General features: G+C 45.7%; 1 protein-coding gene across 5 annotated transcripts in view; it reads right to left on the bottom strand.

The window, feature by feature from the left end:
- The window catches only part of col4a6 (collagen, type IV, alpha 6), a 575,180-nt gene that overhangs the window by 30,820 nt on the left and 516,920 nt on the right, over positions 1 to 27,440 (bottom strand). For all 5 annotated transcript variants that reach the window (XM_070882795.1, XM_070882794.1, XM_070882796.1 and 2 more), the window contains 9 exons: positions 25,197 to 25,378; positions 22,811 to 22,874; positions 21,368 to 21,442; positions 18,999 to 19,106; positions 17,869 to 17,973; positions 10,290 to 10,361; positions 9,018 to 9,143; positions 4,152 to 4,268; positions 2,305 to 2,466 (listed from right to left, as the gene is read on the bottom strand). In XM_070882795.1, coding sequence (XP_070738896.1) covers positions 2,305 to 2,466; positions 4,152 to 4,268; positions 9,018 to 9,143; positions 10,290 to 10,361; positions 17,869 to 17,973; positions 18,999 to 19,106; positions 21,368 to 21,442; positions 22,811 to 22,874; positions 25,197 to 25,378 — 1,011 coding nt within the window. The remainder of the gene's footprint in view (positions 1 to 2,304; positions 2,467 to 4,151; positions 4,269 to 9,017; positions 9,144 to 10,289; positions 10,362 to 17,868; positions 17,974 to 18,998; positions 19,107 to 21,367; positions 21,443 to 22,810; positions 22,875 to 25,196; positions 25,379 to 27,440) is intronic.

The raw sequence follows: 27,440 nt of genomic DNA, 5'->3' as shown, positions 1-27,440 counted from the left end.
TCAACGGCACCCATGCTGATGGAATAGATCGCACGTGAAGTAGAGATGATAGAAGCAATCTGTTAATGGTGGGAGAGGTAATGAGGTCAGAATGGATGGAGACTTGTGTAAAGACTTGCAGCATGGTGAATCTGTAGTGGAAATGCAGTTTAGAGAAGCTGGTGATTAAGACAACATGTCTCAACCAGTTGGAAGCTTTGACTTGACATTTGAAGCTGTCAACTCATCAGCTGATTCAATGGCCAATGACCTCCCGCCTCAGTTTCACAGATGAGACCTAGGCAGCTGACCTGCCACCCATGCCGTCCACTGAATGGCAAACTTCCGGCCTCAGTTTCTAATCTTCTGAAGTGTAGTTAGCTGCATATGAAGTTATATAGTCAAATGCACAATACTGCAATTAGAAAGCATCTAGTACAAGTATAAAAAACTGTCTGATTCAACCAAGGAACAGCAGGATATTTTATAATCTGGCTACTTCTGTAAAAATAAAATGCAGGTTAAGAAGGAAGACAACGAAAAAGTGATAGGGCAATTTTCAGAATAAACTATTCCCCTCCCCTAATCTATGTCACACCAAAAGGTGCTTTAAAAATGTTCTGTCTGGCAACCTGATGCGGACCTGGTGGTCATTTTCCAACATTCCATGGATTCTGGATCAGTTCCTATGGATTGGAGGGTAGCTAATGTAACCCCACTTTTTAAAAAAGGAGGGAGAGAGAAAACAGGGAATTATAGACCGGTTAGCCTGACATCAGTAGTGGGGAAAATGCTGGAGTCAATTATTAAAGATGCAATAGCAGCGCATTTGGAAAGCGGGGACAGGAAAGTCAGCATGGATTTATGAAAGGGAAATCATGCTTGACAAATCTTCTAGAGTTTTTTGAGGATGTAACTAGTAGAGCGGATAAGGGAAAACCAGTAGATGTGGTCTATTTGGACTTTCAAAAGGCTTTTGACAAGGTCCCACACAAGAGATTAGTGTGCAAAATTAAAGCACATGGTATTGGGGCTAAGGTATTGAAGCGGATAGAGAAATGGTTGGCAGACAGGAAGCAAAGAGTGGGAATAAACGGGTCCTTTTCAGAATGGCAGGCAGTGACCAGTGGGGTGCCGCAGAGATCAGTGCTGGGATCCCAGTTATTTACAATATACATTAATGATTTAGATGAAGGAATTGAATATAATATCTCCAAGTTTGCAGATGACACTAAGCTGGGTGGCAGTGCAAGCTGCAAAGAGGGTGCTAAGAGGCTGCAGGGGGACTTGGACAGGTTAGGTGAATGGGCAAATGCATGGCAGATGCAGTATAATGTGGATAAATGTGAGGTTATCCACTTTGGTGGCAAAAACAGGAAGGCAGATTATTATCTGAATGGTAACAGATTAGTAAAAGGGGAGGTGCAATGAGACCTGGGTGTCATGGTACATCAGTCATTGAAGGTAGGCATGCAGGAACAGCAGGCAGTAAAGAAAGCAAATGGCATGCTGGCCTTCATAGCGAGGGGATTTGAGTATAGGAGCAGGGAGGTCTTGTTGCAGTTGTACAGGGCCTTGGTGAGACCACACCTTGAGTATTATGTGCAGTTTTGGTCTCCTAATCTGAGTAAGGACGTGCTTGCTATTGAGGGAGTGCAGTGAAGGTTCACCAGACTGATTCCCAAGATGGCAGGACTGACATATGAGGAAAGATTGAATCGGCTAGGCTTATACTCACTGGAATTTAGAAGAATGAGAGGGGATCTCATAGAAACGTATAAAATTCTGACGGGACTGGACAGGTTAGATGTGGGAAGAATGTTCCCGATGTTGGGGAAGTCCAGAACCAGGGGACACAGTCTAAGGATAAGGGGTAAGCCATATAGGACCGAGATGAGAAGAAACTTTTTCACTCAGAGAATTGTGAACCTGTGGAATTCTCTATCACAGAAAGTTGTTGAGTCCAGTTTGTTGGACATATTCAAAAGGGAGTTAGATGTGGCCCTTATGACTAAATGGATCAGGGGATATGGAGAGAAGGCAGGGGTGGTACTGAGGTTGAATGACCAGCCATGATCATATTGAATGGTGGTGCAGGCTCGAAGGGCCGAATGGCCTGCTCCTGCACCTATTTTCTATGTTTCTATCTCGCTCTGTCAGAGTGAAGCACTTCCATGAAATCCTGGAGCATTATGATCTGGGAGGTATCTAAGGTGGGAACAAGTACTGTTGTGTATACATTTAATCTTCAAGTGGACATTGAACCCTCTGCTGGAACTAATGTAATGTTTCAATAAGAGGGGTAAAAGTTGCACCACTGCTTACCCTTCAATCCTGGTGGGCCTGGGACTCCTGAGTTTCCCGGAGGTCCAACGTTCCCGCGCATGCCTTGTGGTCCTGGCTCCCCAGGAAAGCCTGGGTTACCAGGATCCCCCCTTTCGAATCCCAAACCTGGTGGCCCAGGGGGACCAGGTGGACCTGAAGGACCTGCAGAGAGCAAGAAAAGTGAATCGCTATTAGCATAAATGGTTCACCTTGATCAGTAATTGTTTGACACAATCCATCTAGGACCAGCAGAAGACTTCAGATCCAGCTTCGAAAACAGCCACACCAACAACGTGCATTTGTTTAGTGCCTTTAACGTAAAAGGCGCCTACAATCCTGGTCCAAGAGGTAAAAAAGGAGGAAACTAAGGTGGAGAGGCTGAGCGCTTTAGGAAGGGAATTCCAGAGTTTGGGCCCAAGACGGCTGAAGGCACAAATGCCAATGGTGAGGCGCAGGGTGTGGGGGATACAGAAGAGGCCAGAGTTGCAACCACGCAGACCTCTTGGTTTCTTGAGATAGAAAGGAGCGAGACTATGAAGGTATATGAACATGAGGATGAGTATTTTATATTGGAGGCATGGGGGCGAGGAACCAGGAGACAATGTAGATCAGCAAGTACAGAGTGATAAGTGAGCAAGACTTGGTGCAGGTTAGGATGCGGGCAGTTTCTCATGTAATATTCTGAGAGCAAAGCATTTACATCTTAACACCTTCCACTGCCACTGTATCCGACCATTGTTACAAATTGGAGGCAAACAAGCTAGACACAGCTAACGACCTCCCAGTTTGTAGTCAGACAGGACTGAGGTTCTGAGGTTGTTGGGGCGAGAACATAGCTGAGATGAGTCAGCCAATTGTAATACCCAGGAATGCCGTAGAAGCCACAAAACCTCTTTTTATCACTTTTTCACTTGTGCCAAATCCTGCTGTTGCTCCTCTATCAGCTCACCCTGTGCTCAGGACCATCACCTCAGCTTTCAAGTGGTCCTTTCCAATACCTTCCAAAATTACCAACCTTCATTGTCTCACCAGTGCCTCAAGCAATGTTGTGTGCATTTTTATATATACACAATGAAATGTAAAACAACCAGCAAGAGTTCCACTAAGCACTTTATTCTAACAAGAACTGAGCCCAAACCTTGCGCAAGTTGGGATAGCTTGCCACCTACTGGAGAAACTTTCACTGAAGTACTTTCGGTAAATTAAACTGCTATTATGGGGGCGAATTTCCACTGGGTTTTTCCTGCTCTGCCACCATTACTTTGGTGGAAATGCCCTAAACATGTATAAATGGGGTTTCTGCCACCCATCCCCGTTCGAAAAGGCCATTGCGCCCAGAGACGCGAACAGGGCACAAAAAAGGTGTAATTTTGGCTCCTTAATGCTTGGACGGCTGAAGCATGTCCTGAGCCAAATTCAGGTCAGATGTTTCTCAGGCGTCCTTGCCCGTTTCACCACCTCCACTTCTCCTCAAAGACCCTCCTTAAACTCATCTCTTTGAGCAAGCATTTGGTCACCCCTGCTAATCTTTGCTTCTATATCTTAGCATCCGTTTTCCCTTATGCCTCTGAGCTGTGCCGTAGGAATCTTTTCAACGTTAAAGACGCTATATGAAGGCAAACTATTGTTAATAAGGAGTAAAAAAACATTGTAGCTCATCTGTGTATTAACATGGTCAACAACGGTAACCCACTGGGAGTAACTCTAAGAGAAAAGAGTGAATGATTGAGTCCTGAGCAGTAGCACACAAAATCACTAATTGATAACGCTGACTTAATATATACACTATGCAGGACAGACAGAGGTTTACACCCTTTGTGTTGTTTACGCTGAGAGAAATATCTTACCTGATTCACCATCAAATCCAGGTAGACCAACATCACCTGGCCTCCCAGGAATGTATGAAGCAGTCGTGATTCCTGGAGCTCCTGGTTTTCCTGGAAGACCCAATGAGCCACCACGACCTAATGAAGCAGTAAATCGTTATTGAGTGAATCAATTGTTTTGGGTAGGCTAACAACTATAAACTATAGTCTTATTTTCCTTTCAACATTTCTCTTAAACAACTTAAAATGATGATTTAAAAAAATTATTGAGGTAAAATGTGTGCGACAGTGTATCCGCAGGTTAGTTTCTTTCCTCACCCCTCCCTGCATCACGCACGATTCTCCTTTAAGGACATTGGGTAAACATCTTGTTCCTCAATACACCTCTCAACTTCTTAAGGGTCGTGGATTTTCCTCGGGGCCTGTTGGGAGTAATCTGAATGGGCGGGAACAAGTGAGTGCAGAAACCGGGTGCGACTCAGTATTGCCAAGTCTCTGTCCCAAATAAATAGCAGCAGGGATTTCCACTGCCGGTGGGGCCTGCAGTAGCTGTGTCTGTCCGCTTTGCAGTTTGACTGTAGTGAAAGGAGGTAAAACGGGTGGAATGGTGTTGGAATTCTCATTAATCTCACCTTCGAAGGCTCCAACATACTGTGTGCCAGCAAGAAACAGGTGTGCAGAGATTTAAAGTGGGGCCTAGTTGAGTGTTCCAGGCAGGATTCATTGCCAGGAACATTCCAAAGCTTATCTTTCAACCCCAGTTAAATCAGTCCTCTTTTAATAAAGGAGCAGATTTCAAATGCCTGCTGCAGTCTGCAGCCAGACCTACTAGCTCGCGCCTACAAGGAGCTGACCAGCACTGCATTTTGCTGCGCCCTCCTATCACCCCCACTCCAATATGGCAGGCACCCAAGAAGGCCCAATACTGGCATGAGTGTCCACCACCATTATGCTAATGTTTAATCCCAGGATGTCCAACAGGTTCAGGCACTTGGGTCACTGGTCGGCTGCAACTCCTGCTCTGCTATAGTTATTGTGGCGAAGTGGGAACGTGAGTTTTCAGGACAAAGATGTCCATAAGAATATAAGAGTTGGGAGCAGGAGTAGGCCATGCGGACCCTCGAGCCTGCTCCGCCATTCAATAAGATCACGTCTGATCTTCTACCTCAACTCCACCTTCCCGCCCGATCCCCACATCCCTTGATTCCACTCGAGTCAAAAAGTCTATCAATCTTAACCTTCAATTTGACTCAGCATCCACAGCCCTCTGGGCAGAGAATTCCAAAGAGTCACAACCCTTTGTTTGAATGAATTTTTCCGCATCTCAGTCCTAAAAACCAACGTGCAGCATGATGTGTAGCACATGATAGGCATGTGCCCTCAATCTCTGATCTGGATCCCTGAGCAATACTTCAGCAAAACCTACCCGGGCCGACGGGAAACAAATGGTCAGTAAAATTAGGCAGGGTGTAAAACAGGCGGCTGATTTGATCACATCAGCTTCTTGCTGGGCGGGTTAGCATAAAATTACTCGCATAGTTACTCAATTCCCACACTCCAATTTTCCATGCCTACGTTGAAGGCATTTCCCTAATTGTGCCTCTCTTAAGATTAGGAAATCACCAACACAGGATAGCGCAAATTATTACACCAACCAACTGTATCACCAGATTACCAAATTAATCTTAATAGGTTGATGGCCAAAATATATTTCTTAATGTAAGCCTTAATATCTGTGGCCGTGACATATTTCAGACCAATGTACAGCATGGTTTTGAAAAGTGTAGATGAGCAGAGAGACCTTGGTGTCCATATACACAAATCCTTAAAGGTGGCAGTTTGATAAGGTGGTTAAAACAGCATATGGGGAACTTGGGTTTATAAATAGAGGAATAGAAAATAAAAGCAAAGAGATCATACTAGAACGAAATCATTGGTTAGGCCTCAGCTGGAGTACGTGGAACCACACTTCAGGGACGATGTAAAGGCCTTAGAAAGAGTACAGAGGAGATTTACCGGGATGTACCAGGGATGAGGGACTTCAGTTATGAGGAGAGGTTGGAAAAGTTAGGACTATTCTCCTTGGAACAGAGAAGGTTAAGAGATGACCTCATAGAGGTTTACAAGATGAGAGTTTTGGTAGAGTAGATAGAAAAGAGCTATTCCCTCTGGCGAGTGGGTCAAAAAGCAGAGGTCATGGATTCAAAAATGTCCGCTCAGAGGGTCTTAAATCTGTGGAATTAGCTGCCCCAGAGAGCTGTGGAGGCTGGGTCATTGAATATATTTAAGGTGGAGATAGACAGATTTTTGAGCGATAAGGGAGTGAAGGGTTATGGGGAGTGGGCAGGGAAGTGGAGCTGAGTCCATGATCAGATCAGTCATGATCATATTAAATGGCGGAGCAGGCTCAAGGGGTCAGATGGGCTACTCCTGCTCCTATTTCTTATGTTCTTATGTAAATCATTGGCAAAAGATCTAGAGTGGAGATGAGGAGAAATGTTTTCACTCAGAGAGTTGTCTGGATCGGGAACGCTCTACCTGAAAAGGTGGTGGAAGCTGATTCTATTGTGTCTGTAAGCACTCTAGTAATGACTCCATGAAGCAAGATATTGTGCTTAAACTGTGGGGACCTTAGTCCATTTATTACAGCTCCTGAGTGAGGGTACAGCATGGTGAGCTCCCTTTTATACCTGGTTACCTGTCGTGTACAGGTGACCCCTAGGTCTCCACCAGTTGCACCCTCTGGTGGTACAAGCAGAGTGTATACAATGTGAAGGTACATCCAGTAGTCTTATGTAACTGTACATTGAGTGTACAGGGTATATACTTATATTATATATACACAACAGATTCCATCAATAATTTCAAAAGGGAGTTGGACAAGTTCTTGAGGATAAGGAACTGACAGGGTTACGGACAAAAAGCGGGATGTGGGACTAGGCAAGACTGCTCTTTGAAAGAGCCAACACAGGCACGAAGGGTCGAATGGCCTCCTTCTGTTCTGTAAGTTTCTATGGGCCCGAACTTGGTGGCCTTACCGTCGGCTGCCGCCGAGTATTTTGGGCGGTCTCCCCTCGGTGCCATTTTCTACTAGGCCTCCCAAGGACCGCTGGGAACCGCCCACTGACCGCCGCTAACGTGCAAGGCGCGTAAGTGTCCTCCCGCCTGCCGAGCTGGCAGATTCCTCCGGGCGGGAGTCGGCGGCAGCAAGGAGAAGGACAACTGCGTGAAGGCAGGTCTAACCACGACGGTAAGTGTGAAGACCTGCAAAAAAAGGTTAGTAAACATCTTTTATTTTATTTTTTTTGCAGCGATTCATTTGGATGGGGCCCCTTGAATGTTCTCCAGTGATTTTTATTTTTTTTCTATGCAAATGTTTATTTTTATGTGTTCCCCCCTCCCTGGGCCCGACTCAATCCTCGGCGGCACTTTGGCGAGGATTGCATTTGCCGCCGAGATTGGGAGCTCCCGCCCGCTGCCGCCCAGATTCATGCCGTAAGTTGTTTCTTTGCCGCTGGGCGGTCTTTGCAGATCTTTTAGAGGAATCTCCCTGCCAAAGTGCTGCCGGGTCTCTCGCTGCTCCTTTGGGTGGCACCTGGGCGGGCCTTAGCATTGACCAAGTTCAGGCCCTATGATTCTATGAGCATTGACCCAAACGTTCATGTCATACGTTCAGTAAGTGACTCTTTATATTGGAACCTTTGGATGTAAAGTACGGTGAGAGCTAGAAATCTGAGGAATGGCAGACATGCAAGAAACCATCTCTTTCTCTTTCTTCTGTCCTGGACGTACGGATTACACTGGAGTATGGCGAAGCACGACCTGCAGTAACTTGCCCAAATGCTCGATGTGGGGTCCCCTTGGACAATGAAAGGCAGACGTCATAGCTGACCCTTATCCCGTCCTTACCCTGCATCTATACACAGAATTACATAGAATATACAGCGCAGAAACAGGCCATTCGACCCAACCTGTCTATGTCTCTATTTATGCTCCACATGAGCCTCCTCCCACTCATCCTGCCCTATCAGCTATTCCCTGCTCCCTCATGTGTTTATCTAGTTTCCCCTGTGCGTTGCAGCAGTAGTCAATGGATAGAAGCAGCAGCAACAACACTGGCTCATTTTTCCCATTCCCTACCCTGGGAGGGAGATGACTATTTTCACCACCATCCAGCTGAAATGAGCTAAATCAGCATAAACCCGGGATCAAACCTGGGCTCTTCTCAGTTAGTATGGCTCAGTACCAAACCACATGGTGCCACCAAGGGACTCCTGAATACGGGTTTTAATAATCAGATGGCCACAGATAACAACTGAACAGACATGTACTCAACTTAGGGCAGATTCTCAGACATTACAACATCAAACTCGTTGGGCTGAATCTTAACCCACAAAAACGGCTGGGTTGGGATCGGGTGAGATGATCATACGACCCCCTCTCCCTCCCAACGCTCTCACTAGCAGCAGCAGGCGACTGACCTGCGGCCTCCTGCTCTCCATCTGACTGGATCTGGCTGATTACCGGGCGAGGAACCTGTCTTAGTGAAACTAGTCAAAAAGCCACAGCATGAGGGGGAAATCCGAACCTCTGGGTTTTCCGACAGAAACTCGGCCCTCCCACCTACACAGCCCCCGTCAAGATTCAGCCCATTGAATCTCCGTACAATGGAACAATTTCCAACAATGTAAGATGTGAATGTAACCCACACCAAATATCATGCCTTACTGTGGCCCAGTAAAACATTCACAGATATTGAGGTACAAATTCCTTGTGGTAACACACTCATCACTTTAATAAGAAATCAACGTCACCAATATTGCCACCAGACATATTCTACCGCGGCACAAAATAACATGATGCTAATAAACCATTACAATCAATGACCTGAATCTCCTTGAAATCCTTTCTCTCCAGGGTATCCTGGTGATCCTATTCCTGTGCCCGGCGTGCCATGTTCACCCTTTAATCCAGGAAAGCCAGGAGACCCTGACAGTCCCGGCAATCCACCACCTAAACAGTTAGAACATCAGGAAATAAATATCCATTGGATTCTGATATAGCAGCTGGGAATGTCCTCACAGTTGCTCCCGCTCCGGTGCCAGATGCCCGGTGCAAACCCGCAGGAGCAGCTCTTGAGGAAATTCCCAGCCAATAACTTTAACTTAAAGCAAGAAGAATTTCCTTACCCACCCTCCCAAAGTGCTAAACAGCTACAAAGCACATTAAACAGACCCGCGACGAGCACTTTCCAACTGCTTAAATAAAATTACATTATTATTAATGTATCTTAGATTAGCCTGTCATTGTGCAGAAAACTGTCTGTAGTCCACAAACCAGACAAACAACAGATGTGATTTCGACATGTGGATGGAAACCGGGCGAGTGGGCAGTTAGAATCAGCCAGGATAATTATCCACTGACGTCCTGCTCCTTGTTGTGGGAACAGAGCCAGAAGAGGCCAAAGCAACTATATTTTTTAAAACTCTCCTCATGGGGCCAGGAGGAGCCAGAGTACCTCTCCAGGCCTCACAAAGCATGTTGAGGTCAATTCTGCACTTGGCTCCAAACTCACCCACCCCAACCCCAACCCCGCCTTCTTGGACACATGAGCCTCTCAAAACCTGATCTCTGCGATGCATCCGAGTGCCTCCTGTCACACAAAGACACACTCTTACCCACTGGCCAGCAGGTAGGTAGGCAGTTAGGAGGAGCGCACTGGCCCACAGGGGAAGCAAAATAAAACTTCACTTACTCGGCTGTACAGGTCTCCTCTGGCCCTGCTCCTGTCTGCCACCAGTTTGGCCTAGCCTGACCTGTAGGACCCCACTGCCTTCTGATGGGTGTCCTACCCACCTGCACAAAAGAGCAGGTAAAACGTCCAACCCGCGGAATACCAGTCAGTGCGAGGCAGGTAGGCCGTCGCGGCTATTTTAACTGCCATCCCGGTTTCCGCCCAGCCAAAATCGGCCCTATGGTGTTACCAGAATTGGAATGCTATCCTCCCTATGGGTGCGCCCTGAAATCTTTAGAATTCATATACATCATAACCCACTAGTACTTCTCAAAGGAGTTCCTGATCCTGGTAAAGAGATATCATGTAACAGTGTAATGCCTCGATGCCAAAGAGAATTTAATGAAGCTCTTAATGGTAAGTACCTGGTGTTCCTGGTGGCCCTTTTGGGCCAGGCAAACCATTCAAACCATCTAGCCCTGGAGAACCTGGGAGTCCTGGTGAAACAAAAATTAACATTATTCTTGGCACAAATAGCTAACTGATCAATGGAACCAGTAACAAACATTCAGGGTCTTACATAAAATAGTGGACATAAGAACATAAGAGATAGGAGGAGGAGTAGGCTATTGTGCCCCTCGAGCCTGCTGCGCCATTCAATAAGATCATGGCTGATCTGATCCTGGCCTCAAATCCATTTTCCCGTTCCCCAGAACCCTTTCCCTTATCGTTCAAAAATCTGTCTATCTCCACCTTATATACATTCAATGACCCAGCCTCCACAGCTCTCTGAGGTAGAGAATTTCAAAGATTCACGACCCTCTGAGAGAATAGATTTCTCCTCATTTCCATTTTAAGTGGGCGACCCCTTATTCTGAAACTATGCCCCCTAGTTCTAGATTCCCCTACTAGGGGAAACATTCCCTCTGCATCTACCCTGTCAAGCCCTCTCAGAATCTTATATGTTTCAATAACATCACCTCTCAGTCTTCTAAACTCCAATGAGTATAGGCCTAACCTGCTCAACCTTTCTTCATAAGGCAACCCTTTCCTCTCAGGAATCAACCTCGGAAAGCTTCTCTGAACTGCCTCCAATGCAAGTATATCCTTCCTTAAATACAGAGACCAAAACTGTATGCAGTACTCCAGGTGTGGTCTTACCAACCCCCTGTACAGTTGTAACAGGATTCCCTACTTTTATACTCCATCCAGCTTGCAATAAAGGCCAACATTCCATTTGCCTTCCTGATTACTTGCTGTACCTGCATGCTAATTTTTTGTGTTTCATGTACAAGGACCCCCAGATCCCTTTGCACCACAGATTTTGTAATCTCTCTCCATTTAAATAATAATTTGCTTTTTTGTTTTTCCTACCAAAGTAGATAACCTCACATTTTCCCACATTATACTCCACCTGCCAAATTTTTGCACAATCACTTAGCCTATCTATATCCCTTTGTAAATTCTTTGCGTCCTCCTCACAACTTGCTTTCCCACCTATCTTTGTAGCATCAGCAAATTTGGCTACATTACACTCAGTCCCTTCATCCAAGTCATTAATATAAATTGTAAATAGTTGAGGCCCCAGCATTGATCCCTGCGACACCCCACTAGTTACAGTTTGCCAACCTGAAAATGACCCATTTATCCTTACTCTCTGTTTTCTGTTAGTTCGCCAATCCTCTATCCCTGCTAATATATTACTCCCAACTCCACAAGCTCTTATCTTGTGCAGAAACCTTTTATGTAGCATCTTATCAAATGCCTTCTGGAAATCCAAATACACAACATCTACTGATTCCCCTTTGTCCACCCTGCTCATTACATCCTCAAAGAACTCCAGCAAATTTGTCAAACATGATTTTCCTTTCATAAAACCATGCAAACTCTGCTTGACTGCAGTATGATTTTCTAAATGTCCTGCTACTACTTCCTTAATGATGGACTACAGTATTTTCCCAATGACAGATGTTAGGCTAACTGGTCTATAGTTTCCTGCTTTCTGTCTTCCTCCTTTCTTAAATAGGGGCGTTACATTTGTGGTTTTACAATCTGCTGGGACCTCTCCAGAATCCAGGGAATTTTGGTAATTACATCAATGCATCCACTATCTCTGCAGCGACCTCTTTTAAGACCCTAGGATGCAGTCCATCAGGTCCAGGGGACTTGTCCACCTTTAGTCCCATTAGTTTGCCTAGTACTTTTGGGACATCTGGGAGCATTGACAGCAGTGAAGTCAGATTAATAGATATTGGATATCTTAACAAAGTAAACGAGCTATTCAAGATCCTTAAATTGAACCTTGAGAAACTGTTTATGGTAGCCCAGAAAATGACCTGTAAATCTGGTGCTGGGGACGGGCCCTGCCCGAAGTCTTGGGCCTGGCCGGGCCCGGCCCGTTCAGCCTCCCTCCACCTTCTCCTCCACCCCCCCTTCTCCTTCCCCCCCCTTTTCCTTTCCCCGCCTTCTCCTTTTCCCCCTTCTTCTATCCCCCTTCCCCTTCTCCTCCTCCCCCCTTCCCCTTCTCCTCCTCCCCCCCTTCCCCCCTTCCCCCCTTCCGCCTCTGCCTCCCTCCCTCCACTCCCCCTGCCCCCCCTCTCTCCCTCGACCCCCTCCTCCCTCTCCCCTCGCTGTCAGAAACACAGACACTGACAGACAGAGAGTGAGAGACACACACAGACAGACAGACAGAGAGATAGAGACACTGACAGAGACACACTGGGGGTGGGGGGGGGTGGGGGGGAGGGCATCCCAGCACGCTGTTGGAGGGCTCCCGGTGCTGCAGTTGGTAAGTAGAAAATGTTTTATTTATTGATTTAAAAAAAAAATTATTTCTTATTAATTTTTTTTGATTGATCTATTGGTTGATTTATTGATGTTTTTATCATTTATTATTGATGATGGCTCTTTATTTGTAAAACTGAAGTGTTTAATGTTTGTAAACTTCCCTTTAAACTCCACCCCCCGCCATTCCCTGCGCCTGATTTGAAACCTACACCTGATTTTCTAAAGTGTAGACAAGGTTTTTTCGAGCGTACAAAAATCTTCACTTACTCCATTCTAAGTTAGTTTGGAGTAAGTTTTCACTGCCGAAACTTTGAAAACAGGCGTAAGTGGCCGTACATGCCCATTTTTGAAAAAAAAATTCTGTTCCAAAGTGAAACTGTTCGAACTGACTGGAACTGGAGCAAACTCAATGGCGAGAATTTAAATTTCTAAGATACTCCGTTCTATACCAGTTGCTCCAAAAAATCAGGAGCAACTGAGGCCGAAATTTGGGCCCAAAGGGAGGGGACTTGTGGCATCAGTTCTCTCTCCCCCGCTCCCACTCTGCTGCGCTGGGCTATCTTGGACTTCCTCCATGCAATCATAGAAACATAGAAAAATAGATACAGGAGTAGGCCATTCGGCACTTCGAGCCTGCACCACCATTCAATAAGATCATGGCTGATCCTTCCCTCAGTACCCCTTTTCTGCTTTTTCTCCATACCCCTTGACCCTTTAGCCATAAGGGCCATATCTAACTCCCTCTTGAAAATATCCAATGAACTGGCATCAACAACTCTCTGCAGTAGGGAATTCCACAGGTTAACAATTCTCTGAGTGAAGAAGTTTCTCCTCATCTCAGTCCGAAATGGCTTACCCCTTATCCTTAGACTGTGACCACTGGTTCTGGACTTCCCCAACATCGGGAACAATCTTCCCGCATCTATCCTGTCCAGTCCCGTCAGAATTTTAGATGTTTCTATGAGATCCCCTCTCATCCTTCTAAACTCCAGTGAATACAGGCCCAGTTGATCCAGTCTCTCCTCATATGTCAGTCCTGCCATCCCGGGAATCAGTCTGGTGAACCTTTGCTGCACTCCCTCAATAGCAAGAACGTCCTTCCTCAGATTAGGAGACCAAAACTGAACACAATATTCCAGGTGAGGCCTCACTAAGGCCCTGTAGAACTGCATTAAGACCTCCCTGCTCCTAATACTCAATTCCCTAGCTATGAAGGCCAACATACCATTTGCCTTCTTCACCGCCTGCTGAATCTGCATGCCAACTTTCAATGACTGATGTACCATGACACCCAGATCTCGTTGCACCTCCCCTTTTCCTAATCTGCCGCCATTCAGATAATATTTTGCCACCAAAGTGGATAACCTCACATTTATCCACATTATACTGCATCTGCCATGCGTTTGCCCACTCACCTAACCTAATAATGGGGAACAAAGAAATGGTGGACCAGTTAAACAAATACTTTGGTTCTGTCTTCACGAAGGAAGACATGAAAAACCTTCCGGAAATACGAGGGGACCGAGGGTCTAGTGGGAAGGGGGAACTGAAGGAAATCCTTATTAGGCAGGAAATTGTGTTAGGGAAATTGATGGGATTGAAGGCTGATTGAAGGCCTGATAGTCTGCATCCCAGAGTACTTAAGGAAGTAGCGCTAGAAATAGTGGATGCATTGGTAATCATTTCCAACAGTCTATCGACTCTGGATCGGTTCCTATTGCCTGAAAGGTAGCGAATGTAACACTACTATTTAAGAAAGGAGGGAGAGAGAAAACTGGTAGTTATAGACCAGTTAGCCTGACATCAGTAGAGGGGAAAATGTTGGAATCAATTATTAAAGATGAAATAGCAACACATTTGGAAAGCAGTGACGGGATCGGTCCAAGTCAACATGGATTTATGAAAGGGAAATCATGCTTGACAAATCTTCAAGAATGTTTTGAGGATGTAACTAGTAGAGTGGACAAGGGAGAACCAGTGGATGTGGTGTATTTGGACTTTCAAAAGGCTTTTGACAAGGTCCCACACAAAAGATTGGTGTGCAAAATTAAAGCGCATGGTATTGGGGATAATGTACTGACGTGGATAGAGAACTGGTTGGCAGACAGGAAGCATTGAGTCGGGATAAACGGGTCCTTTTCAGAATGGCAGGCAGTGACTAGTGGGATGCTGCAGGGCTCAGTGCTGGGACCCCAGCTATTTACAATATAAATTAATGATTTGGATGAAGGAATTGAGTGTAATATCTCCAAGTTTGCAGATAACACTAAGCTGGGTGACGGTGTGAGCTGTGAGGAGGACGGTAAAAGGCTGCAGGGTGACTTGGACAGGTTAGGTGAGTGGGCAAACGCATGGCAGATGCAGTGTAATGTGGATAAATGTGAGGTTATCCACTTAGATGACAAAAACGCGAAGGCAGAATATTATCTGAATGGCGGCAGATTAGGAAAAGGGGAGTTGCAACAAGACCTGGTACATCAGTCATTGAAAATTGGCATGCAGGTACAGCAATGGTATGTTGGCCTTCATAGCTAGGGGATTTGAGTATAGGAGCAAGGAGGTCTTACTGCAGTTGTACAGGGCCTTCGTGAGGCCTCACCTGGAATATTGTGTTCAGTTTTGGTCTCCTAATCTAAGGAAGGACGGTCTTGCTATTGAGGGAGTGCAGCGAAGGTTCACCAGACTGATTGCCGGGATGGTTGGACTGACATATGAGGAGAGACTGGATCGACTGGGCCTGTATTCACTGGAGTTTAGAAGGATGAGAGGAGATCTCATAGAAACATTCAAAATTCTGACGGGACTGGACAGGTTAGGTGCAGGAAGAATGTTCCCGATGTTGGGGAAGTCCAGGACCAGGGGACATAGTCTAAGGATAAGGAGTAGGCCATTTATGACTGAGATGAGGAGAAACTTCTTCACACGGAGAGTTGTTAACCTGTGGAATTCCCTACCACAGAGAATTGTTGATGCCAGTTCATTGGATATATTCAAGAAGGAGTTAGATATGACCCTTACGGCTAAAGGGATCAAGAGGTATGGAGAGAAAGCAGGAAAGGTGTACTGAGATGAATGATCAGCCATGATCTTATTGAATGGTGGTGCAGGCTCGAAGGGCCAAATGGCCTACTCCTGCACCTATTTTCTATGTTTCTATGTCCAAGTCACCCTGCAGCCTCTTAGCGTCCTCCTCACAGCTCACACCGCCACCCAGCTTAGTGTCATCTACAAACTTGGAGATATTACACTCAATTCCTTCATCCAAATCATTAGTGTATATTGTAAATAGCTGGGGTCCCAGCACTGAGCCCTGCGGCATCCCACTAGTCACTGCCTGCCATTCTGAAAAGGACCCGTTTATCCCGACTCTCTGCTTCCTGTCTGCCAACCAGTTCTCTATCCACATCAGCACATTACCCCCAATACCATGTGCTTTAATTTTGCACACCAATCTCTTGTGTGGGAACTTGTCAAAAGCCTTTTGAAAGTCTAAATACACCACATCCACTGGTTCTCCCTTGTCCACTCTACCAGTTACATCCTCAAAAAATTCTAGAAGATTTGTCAAGCATGATTTCCCTTTCATAAATCCATGCTGACATGGACTGATCCTGTCACTGCTTTCCAAATGCGCTGCTATTTCATCTTTAATAATTGATCCCAACATTTTCCCCACTACTGATGTCAGTCTAACCGGTCTATAATTACCCGTTTTCTCTCTCCCTCCTTTCTTAAAAAGTGGTGTTACATTAGCTACCCTCCAGTCCATAGGAACTGATCCAGAGTCGATAGACTGTTGGAAATGTAATCAGCAATGTTACCAGGTCTGAGTAGGCGCAGACCCAACATTAGAACAGTAAGGAGGTAGGAGAGTGCATCCCCAATCTCCTGATCCCAGAGAGATACCTGAAGTAACCTGGCGTTGGAACTCGCGCTGGGACTCCTGCAGACCAGAGTGTTTGCGGAGATGCCGTAGCACAATCTCCCCACAATCCCTACCTCAAGGCCCTTCGGTGGGGAGGCCTACATTGCTGGTATGACGGGTTTACAAATGGCCATGACAAGGAAATCAAGGGCACCTCTCACTTACAGGCACAGCTTACCTCAGGCATGAAACATAAAAGGATAGTATGCAGGTACAGCAAGTGATCAGGAAGGCCAATGGAATCTTGGCCTTTATTGCAAAGGGAATGGAGTATAAAAGCAGGGAAGTCTTGCTACAGTTATGCAAGGTATTGGTGAGGCCACAACTGGAATACTGCGTGCAGTTTTGGTTTCTATATTTACGAAAGGATATACTTGCTTTGGAGGCAGTTCAGAGAAGGTTCACTAGGTTGATTCTGGGGATACGGGGGTTGACTTATGAGGAAAGGTTGAGCAGGTTGGGCCTCTACTCATTAGAATTCAGAAGAATGAGAGGTGATCTTATTGAAACGTATAAGATTATGAGGGGGCTTGACAAGGTGGATGCAGAGAGGATGTTTCCACTGATGGGGGAGACTAGAACTAGAGGGTATGATCTTAGAATAAGGGGCCGCCCATTTAAAACAGAGATGAGGAGAAATTTCTTCTCTGAGGGTTGTAAAGGAATTTGCTGCCTCGGAGAGCTGTGGAAGCTGGGACATTGAGTAAACTTAAGACAGAAATAGACAGTTTCTTGAGCGATAAGAGGATAAGGAGTTCTGGGGAGAGGACGGGGAAGTGGAGCTGACTCCATGATCAGATCAGCCATGATCTTATTGAATGGCGGAGCAGGCTCGAGGGGCCGTATGGCCTACTCTTGTTCCTATTTCTTATTTCCTTATGTTCTTATGTATGCTATGCCTGTCAGGCTTCCAGCAGGGGGGCGCTAAAGAGTTATCCTAATCGATTATTGATCGATAGATGGAGGGAATCCAGTAAACGGTCGCAAGCATTACTATGGGCTGAAGAATCCACAAACTAAACTCAGGCTTAGAGCCATCAACTCCTCAAACAGACTGCAGTGCTGTGTGTGCGGATTCACACTCCAAAGGGAACTGGACTGATTACCAATTCTGCAAGGAGCGGGGTGATATGAATTTTGCGCAAGAAAAACTGTACAATGGTCAGTCTGTGTCCTAAAACAGCATCTGGGAGACAGACCAAGGTAGATGGGATGAATTCTCTTTTCACACTCTGACAATGCTTGTGCTATATCCATAGCTAAGCATAATACTGGATAGCTAATGTAGGCACCTTTCTGTCCTGGAGTATAATAAGGTGGACGTCCTGGAGGTCCTGGTGGTCCTCGAAGTCCCTGGTAACCTGGGGTCCCAGGGGTACCTTGCAGCCCAGGAGCACCTAAGCACAAAAGAAAGAAGAAAAAAATGGACTGATGAAATGATTGTGAAATAACCTTTCAAAACATTCTTGTGATGAAGCACAGAGAAACATTGCGCCTCAGGAAACTTCTTGACCACACTGATCAGCTTCCACTCATTGAAATAGCTGGACTGCAGTGATCATCTGCACATTTTTAAAATGTACACGGCGTCCGCGACATGCCAGCAGTAGGTTGTGAGCTGAATTCCTTCCAGACCTGTACTGTGCTACTCAAAGCAGGTATCACCTCATCAGGAGGTCAGTTGGGCGAGGAGAAAAGAGGCAAGGGCAAATCTGATGGCAAGCCCTCCAGCAGGTGCGCTCACATACCTCTAGCCAACCAAGCAACGGCAGCATTAGTGACCACTCTCTGCATCAGGCACTGTACGCTACTTATTGCACATCAGTTGTCTGATACCTGATTAGATGCCTGGGATAGGTGAAGCCACTTAAATGGTCTGTGGGTAAAAAAGCTTTCTTTTCAAAAGTAATCCCGCTAACAGACGGAGTGGCTTTTGATGTACTTCATTATTTTAGTATCATAATCGTTCCTACATTACAACAGTGACTACACTCCAAAAGTACTTCGTCAGCTGTAAAGCACTTTGAGACGTCAGGTGGTCGCGAAAGGCACGATATAAATGCAAGTCTTTCTTTTTTTCACATTCTTTATCAAAGAAAAAATCAAGACCGTTCTGCAGCAGATGGAGAAAAGTCAGGGAAATGAGGTAAGAGTAGATAGAAATAAAAACAGAAAATTCTGGGAATACTCAGCAGGTCAGGCAGCAGCTGTGGAGAGAGAAACAGAGTTAACGTTTCAGGTCCATGACCTTCATCAGAACTGGAAAAAATTAGAGATGTAAGAGATTTTTAAGCAAGTGTAGGTGCAGGGAAGGATCGATAGATTCAGTTGAGCAGATGATGCTGACATGGCCGTTTGGGTTGATTGGCCTCCCTCCATGTGTCTTGCTTTTATGTTTCTACAATACTTTATAGATTCTCACCTGGGGTTCCCGGTCGGCCTCCTTCTCCTGGTGATCCTTTGAGTCCACTACTCCCAGGGCTCCCAGAGTAGCCAGGATCCCCAGGCAAACCATCTCGCCCTCTTTCACCTGAAATTAGATAAAGGCGCTGGGTATTAAAACATCTCTGTAATATATATATCTCCCAAAGAACAATGTGACATCATGAATATAAGCTAGGGTCAATGTGGTCTCCTGGACTAGTTTTGATCACAAAAAGAGGTCGGAAAGGAGTTTTCCACACTCCCCCCCTCCCCTAACTGGCCTGCCTAAAAAAAAATCTGATCTTTCACCTTTCCCAGGAGATTACATAACTGTCGGTGGGTTGGGAGTCCCCATGTCATGAATGAGTAATCACAACTATATGGGGCTAGCTAGATCGACCAGTGGGTCTTTTCCTGTCCGACATTTCTCTTCTGATTGTATGAATGGTTGAGAAAGTCGTACAGAATTATAACACTCTTCTGAGAATCACCTAGGTCTCATTGGCGGCCCTGCAGAACAGGCTGATCCTACTTTAATTCAACTGCAGTGAAGACTGCGTATTTTCGATTTCCTTTCTTTCCAATTTTGAAAAATTGACTCAGTAGCAACCGGGAATAAAAGACTTTGGGGCCGAAATTGCTCTCCACCCGAAACAGAATGCACTTACCGTTTTTTTTCCTTTTTACTCCACCCCAATCCATGGGGCGCAGACTCGATCGATTTTCAGTTGATTGAATTGTTTTTTGGAGCGGGACGGTGTTCTGGATGACTGCGGGGCGGAAGTGCCATTCTGTCGGGTCGGCCACCCCAATGAGTCATCAGCGCCGCGTCGCAGAGGTGCATCACAACGTCCCTCCCCTTCAGTTAAAGGGGAGGGCTGCTGCAAACTCTGCAGATATTTTAGTTAGGTCCACTGGGCCAGGCTAGCGGCCCAGCAAGCAAGAGGGGGGGTGCTGGGCTGCCTGTTGGTGGCCCGGCCAAACCTGTGGCCACCATTGTCGGACCGACCTAGCAGTCAGCTGACAATTAATATAAAATGGAGGCGCCGGCAGCGGGTCCTCCCCTTTAAGGACGGACGTGCCGCCCAGGCACACACAGTTGGGAAAAGCTGTCAGTGGCACCGAGCGGTGGTGGTGCCGTTCCCATGAGGCAATTTACCGTGGGGGGATGGAAAGGGGTCGGTGCGTACCTGACGTGGCGGGAAAATGGGCGGTGCGGAAACCCGTTCCCGCCGCTTCCAGCCTGGGGGCAATGTCAGAAGGGTCGGCCCTTCCGTCTGTCCCCGATCGGTAAGGCTCCACTCCATTCCCACCTCTTGGAGGGGGCAATTTCGGTCGGCATCTTTGTCTGAATTTTCTCTATTTCACCCTCTGCCACAAACCAGTCGCGATCAGCCAAGGTAGTGTGGAACAGTAAATGAACCTGAAACCATCCTGGTGTGTATAACTCAGTATTATATCAGGCAAGTTGGTTCTACACAGGGCTATAATAGAGTACAGTGCATCCTCATCTAGCAAGGGAATATGTAGAAGTGGCACTACCAAACTGCCACAGCATGGTCCATGGAGAAGACAGGTAATCCTGATGCACGAGTCACACCTCTTGTCAAATGGTTGCGACACTGATGGCAATTGTGTGAAAAACCACAGGGCCAATTTTAACTCCCTTGTACCCGTCGGGGGGAGGGGATGGTTAAAATAGAGGCAGCTTCCTCCGCTCTGTATCGGCGGTGCGCATGCGCACCACGCCAGTATAACTGCCCTGTTTCAGGCAGTGTGTGTGTGGTGCAAAGGTCTGGGTCCGATGAGGTAACTTGCCCCCCAAAGCATTTCTAACATGCAGTTGAGTGACCCACAACCAGTGCTGGGCTTGTCCGAATAGGCAAGTTTTAAACATTTTATTAAGTTTTTCCTTTTGGGCAGGAGTGCTCCCAGGTGCCTAACAAAGAAGCTTTGGGCCTTCCCCAGCCCTGGGCTTCCCCTCTTTTCCCCCCGACCATGGTGACCCTGGGACATCCCCCCGATGCTCTAACCTGACTGCCGGAGACCATTCCCACGGGTCCCCAACGTCACTCCCCTGCCGCCCGAAATCTGGCTCCCACCGGCCGGTCGGGTGCTGATTCCAGCGGGAGACTGGGAAATGGAAATGAAGCCTGGGAGTTAAAATGGGCCCAGGCTTCACTCGGGCACAGCCAGGGGAGCTTGTCGCTTGTCCTCCCACCCCCCTGCAAAACTCGCGCCCGAGCAAAAACTGGGGCAACCTGACAGTCTGAACCTCCAGAATGGGGGAGAAAGCTGGCGGCAAATATAAATGCATGAAATGTGAAAAGAACGGAACAGTCAGAGGGATAACTCCATTTATCTCACCTGGGTATCCTGGTTGTCCAGGCTCTCCTTTTAGTCCTGGACCACCTAGTACACTTACTACATCACCACGTTCACCTGTATAATAAAGACAGAATTTCTTGTCATGTACATAAGTTAATTATACAACAATAAACCCGAACATTTTAATGACTATTCCAACTCAGTCCTGGCTGACCTCCCACATTCTACCCTTAAGCTTAAGGTCATCTAAAACTCGGCTGCCAGTGTCCTAACTCGTAGCAAGTCCCGCTCACCCATCACCCCAGTGCTCGCTGACCCACATTGGCTCCCGGTTGAGCAACACCTTTATATCAAAATTCTCATCCTTGTTTACAAATCCCTCCATGGCATCGCCCCTCCCTATCTCTATAATCTCATCCAGCCCCACAAGCCCCACCCCCCGAGATATCTGTGCTCCTCCAATTCTGCCCTTAACCATCCCTGATTATATTCGCTCAACTATCAGTGGCAGTCCCTTCTGTTGCCTATGCCCTAAGCTCTGGAATTCCCTGCCTTAATCTCTGTGCCTCTCGACCTCCTTTAAGACGCTCCTGAAAACCTACCTCTTTGACCAAGCTTTTGGTCACCTGCCCTAATTTCTCCTTAAGTGGCTCGGTGTCAAATTTTTTTGTCTTATAACACCCCTGTGTCAGGCCTTGGGACATTTTACTATGTTAAAGGCGCTATATAAATACAAGTTGTTGTTGTAGAAGGATTTCACTCCTACTGTGAATGCTGGGATAGCACTGTTTCCATGGCATCATTTTACTTTGTCATCATCTTGAAAACCTCTATTAGGTCACCTCTTAACCTCCTCTGTTCCAAGGAGAACTGTTTTACCTTTTCCTTATAACTGAAGTCCCTCATCCCTGGTAACATCCTGATCAACCTCCTCTGTACCCTTTCTAAGGCCTTTATATCTTCCCTTAAGTGTGATGCCCAGAACTGTCCTCAATACCCCAGCTGAGGGCTAACCAATGATTTATAAAGTTCTAGCATGATCTCTTTGCTTTTATATTCTATTCCTCTATTTATAAACCCAATTCTACCCATATATTTTATTAACCACCTTGCTCAATAACCGCTCCCAGCAGTCAACTGTGTTAATGTCTGTATCTCTACAGTTGTTCATCCAGCTCCTTCAAACTGAGTGGAGGCACAGGTTTGATCCCATTTTGTTAAGCTTGCGATTGAGTGGTGAGTCACATTGTTTGATTCAACATGCTACTGAGCTCCCAATCCCAAAGGTTAGTGGGGCATAAGTAACTCATTCAGGCTAGCATTCCCAACTACAGTTTAATTTATCTCTTACATCCAGTTTGAACAAAACAAAACAAATGTAAGTTTATCATTCTTTGTAACAATTTTAGAAGGGATTCTAGCAATTATGCCAATGTTTAAGATGTAGAAGTAACAATGGGTAAGATCTGGCCAACTTCGTACCTTTTGGACCAACAAGTCCCAATTCACCAGAGTATCCAGGAGGACCTGGCAGACCATCATCACCCTGTGAAATACAAAGTGTTTGAAATATAAAAAATTGTACAGTTTTCTACAGCTAAAGACATGCTTGACCCACGCTTAATATACATTCATGGATGCAGCTTTACTATCACAAACTACTTCCCAACCTGCAGAACCCTTGTCCCAAATCTAGCATGTTTACCAATCATCCAATTTATAATGCTCAGCATTAACAGTCAATCTACTAGGCAGCACAGTAATGCAGAGTGTTACAGTGGTTACAGTGGTACAAGGTGGTGGGACACAGGCTCCATCCTCCACTCTGCTGAGCTCTGAATTGTACTGAATGATGATATATGGGCAGCATATGTGTGTGTGTGTGTGTTTGTGCGGCGGCCAGGCCCGGAAATTGCCGCGGCCCCGGCCTGCAAGATCATCAGCAGGCCGGGGCCATTGGAGGGAGCAGCGTGCGGCAGCATACCACTGCAGGGAGCAGCGCGTGCTGCTGCAGGAGGGCGACGGCTACGAAGCCAGGTCGCTGACTGCAGTGCGGGCAGGCACAGCAGGAGGGGCGAAGGAGCAGCAAGAGTCCGTAGAGAGAAGTGACCGGGGCCCAGGAGAGGCGTGAGTTTGGGGTCCAGAAGAGGTGAGGGCCCAGGGGCAGCACGGGCCAGCCCACTCTGCGATATGTGTGCGCGCTCGGTCTGCGCAGCAGAGCTGGTCTCCAGTTAGTCTTGGGTAATCCTTGCCACTGGACCAAGACCATGCTCTGTTAAGCCCATGTGGTGGCTGGTGTGCAATGGCCACCACACGTTAAAAAAAATCCAAGCACAGGCATCTTCCACCCGACACGATGCAGTTCGGGATCTGGAATATTAGGTCCTTCATTAAAACACCTGTGAACTCATCCTTGCTTTGAGGGACTGCCTATGATGATGATGGGCAGCAGTGAACTCTATTCATCTTGTGATCTCATTGTGATGGGATGAAGGTTCAAACCCCCACTTTGCTGAACTCCCAGTCCCAAACGAGTTGAGGGACCTGCTTGACGCTGCTCCACCCCACCACTCTCCTGAGCCTGTGGCCTCACTGAGTGGGACACAGGTTAGTTTCCGTACTCTTCTGACGATCTGAGTTTACAGAGTAGTGAGGCATAGATTTGATCCCCCCCCCCCCCCCCCACCACTCCCCAATCTGCTGAGTGTTCAACCTCAAAAAGTTGGTGGGATGCAGGTTCCATTCCCCACTTTGCTAAGCTCTCGACCTCAGCCACATCTGTATGGAAGGCATCACCCAATAGAGAGGAAAAGTCAGAGAGTGAATCATCACTGGGCCATTCTCCTATAGTCTCCCAGCCAATGCAAGACCTGCATGAATGGAGTCCTATAGATGGTTCAAATCCTATTATCTTGACCTCAGGGGGCGTATGACTGGGTCAAATCAGAAAGAACAAAATGGAACCAGAAGTTGGAGCAGACTGTCAAAAACAAATTGAGTAGTCCACTGCAAATCTTCACCTCGAAAAGATCAGCATATTCAGAAGTATAATTATTTTTGCATAAAATAATTTTTTGTAATTTTGAATGCAACATGAATACTTAAAATGCAATGGGAAAAACATTTCAGAATCAACCATTTTTATCTGTAGTTTGTAGAGATTCTTATTCAAGTTCAATTTATTTTCTTAAATTGGGTGTGCATATTATGTGCAATAATCAAACTTATTAGTAAGAATTTATTCTGAATATACTGGGGTAGAGTTTCTGCTTTGGGCATTATCAGAGATCTGGCACAAATTGCACCCAAACCTGCGCTAGTTTTGAGAACTGCTTTTATTTCTCAGTTATTGCTCAAACTATTTGCATATCAGTGAATGTAAAACCTGCCATGAACCAGTCCAATCAGGCAGTGTTTAAGAATGTACATTTTTTAAATTAAATTTTGCTTTAATTAATATTCCTTGGTATATTTAAGAGTGGTAACTAGATGCAGTTTTATTAATACAACTGAAAATGGGTTTATTATAAAAAAATAAGCATTTTTAATCAGAGTTTCAATCTACCACCTGTGAGTAACCCGATTTCAAATGATTGAAATGACTTAAAAAAAACTATACAAACCCCATTTGCTAGTTTATATTGGTGTATTGTAATCAGTTTCTTAGTAAATTAAAAAAAATTATATTCAAAAGCTTTAAAGATGTGCCTATTAATGTCCTTGTGCCCAAAAGAACCCGCTTAACCAGTAGGTTTCCATTATCCATCCAACTGTACCTTAGCAAGAATGGCTGCCTTTACAACAGGAGGGTAGAAAACTGGACATAAATCTACGCATAGCAGTGATTTATAGATATCAGGATTCCTACCTTTTCTCCCATCATTCCAGGGAAACCAATGATGCCAGGGGAGCCTTTCAATCCTGAATATCCTGGAGATCCAGGTGTACCTGGAAACCCAAAATCACCTGGACTTCCTTTCTCACGTCCTGGGAGGCCTCTTAGTCCCGGGAGCCCAGAGGGACCTGGTGGTCCTGGAAAGCCTTTATCTCCTATTTAAAAACAAATACAGAATTCACTATTATCATTTAAAATTAACTCGATGGGGTAGTTTGCACTTTGGCCGCAATTGGCAAAACGGGCGCAAATTGTGCACGAAATTGTGCACGAGTATTTTTCCGCTCGAGTTTCTGTTCAAACTCATTTGCATATCACCAAACGTAAAATCTGCCTTGAACCAGCACAATTGGGCAGCAGTTTAAATCTTAATTTTATTTTTAAGTTATTTTAAAATGTATTCCTTGTGGTAGCTTGGTGCAGTTTTATTAATACAACTGAAAAAGGGTTTAGCACTAATAATAAATATTTTTAATCAGAGTGTCAATCCACCACCTGTGAGCAACTCGATTTTAAATTACTGAAAATTACTTTTAAACAACTATACCGAAATATTTTCTAGTTATATTGAGGTGCAGTCGTCAGTTGCTTAGAAAATTTTAAAAAATTATATTCAAAAGCACTTAAAATGTTCGTATTAGTGTCCTTGCACCCAAAAGAATTAGCTTAATTTTTAGCACCTCCTCAAAGGTCCGCAAATCAGTGCAATTAGCAGAAACTCGCAATGGCGATTAATTCAATCTGGGGCGTGGCCAGTTTTGTGGGTGGAGCCTATTTCCAGCAGGATATTTTTTTAAACTAGCGTAAGAGATTGCGGAAAGTTGACCTGTGCTAAACTTGATTTGCGCTTGATATTCTGCGATATTTTACACTAATTACAACAATTTCATAGAAACATAGAAAATAGGTGCAGGAGTAGGCCATTCGGCACTTCGAGACTGCACCACCATTCAATAAGATCATGGTTGATCATTCACCTCAGTACTCCTTTCCTGCTTTCTCTCCATACCCCTTGATCCCTTTAGCCATAAGGGCCATATCTAACTCCCTCTTGAATATATCCAATGAACTGGCATCAACAACTCTCTGCGGTACGGAATTCCACAGGTTAACAACTCTCTGAGTGAAGAAGTTTCTCCTCATCTCAGTCCTAAATGGCTTACCCCTTATCCTTAGACTATGTCCTCTGGTTCTGGACTTCCCCAACATCGGGAACATTCTTCCTGCATCTAACCTGTCTAGTCCCGTCAGTATTTTATATGTTTCTATGAGAACCCCTCTCATTCTTCTAAACTCCAGTGAATACAGGCCCAGTCGATCCAGCCTCTCATCATATGTCAGTCCTGCCATCCCAGGAATCTGTCTGGTGAACCTTCGTTGCACTCCCTCAATAGCAAGAACGTCTTTCTTCAGATTAGGAGACCAAAACTGAACACAATATTCCAGGTGAGGCCTCACCAAGGCCCTGTACAACTGCAGTAAGACCTCCCTGCTCCTATACTTAAATCCCCTAGGTATGAAGGCCAACATGCCATTTGCCTTCTTCACCGCCTGCTGTACCTGCATGCCAACTTTCAATGATTGATGTACCATGACACCCAAGTCTCGTTGCACCTCCCCTTTTCTTAATCTGCCGCCATTCAGATAATATTCTGCCATCGTGTTTTTGCCGCTAAAGTGGATAACCTCACATTTATCCACATTATACTGCATCTGCCATGCATTTACCCACTCACCTAACCTGTCCAAGTCACCCTGCAGCCTCTTAGCATCCTCCTCACAGCTCACACCACCACCCAGCTTAGTGTCATCTGCAAACTTGGAGATAATACTCAATTCCTTCATCTAAATCATTGATGTATATTGTAAATAGCTGGGGTCCCAGCGCTGAGCCCTGCGGCACCCCACTAGTCACTGCCTGCCATTCTGAAAAGGACCCATTTATCCCGACTCTCTGCTTCCTGTCTGCCAACCAGTTCTCTATCCACGTCAATACATTACCCCCAATACCATGTGCTTTAATTTTGCACACCAATCTCTTGTGTGGAACCTTGTCAAAAGCCTTTTGAAAGTCTAAATATACCACATCCACTGGTTCTCCCCTGTCCACACTATTTGTTACATCCTCAAAAAATTCTAGAAGATTTGTCGTGCATGATTTCCCTTTCATAAATCCATGCTGACTTGGACCGATCCTGTCACTGCTTTCCAAATGCA

This window comes from Pristiophorus japonicus, chromosome 6, assembly GCF_044704955.1.
Source record: "Pristiophorus japonicus isolate sPriJap1 chromosome 6, sPriJap1.hap1, whole genome shotgun sequence".
In the NCBI taxonomy this organism is placed as follows: Eukaryota; Metazoa; Chordata; class Chondrichthyes; family Pristiophoridae; genus Pristiophorus; species Pristiophorus japonicus.
The sequence above is the reverse complement of the archived record's forward strand: the minus strand, read 5'-3'. Positions and strand labels throughout refer to the sequence as shown.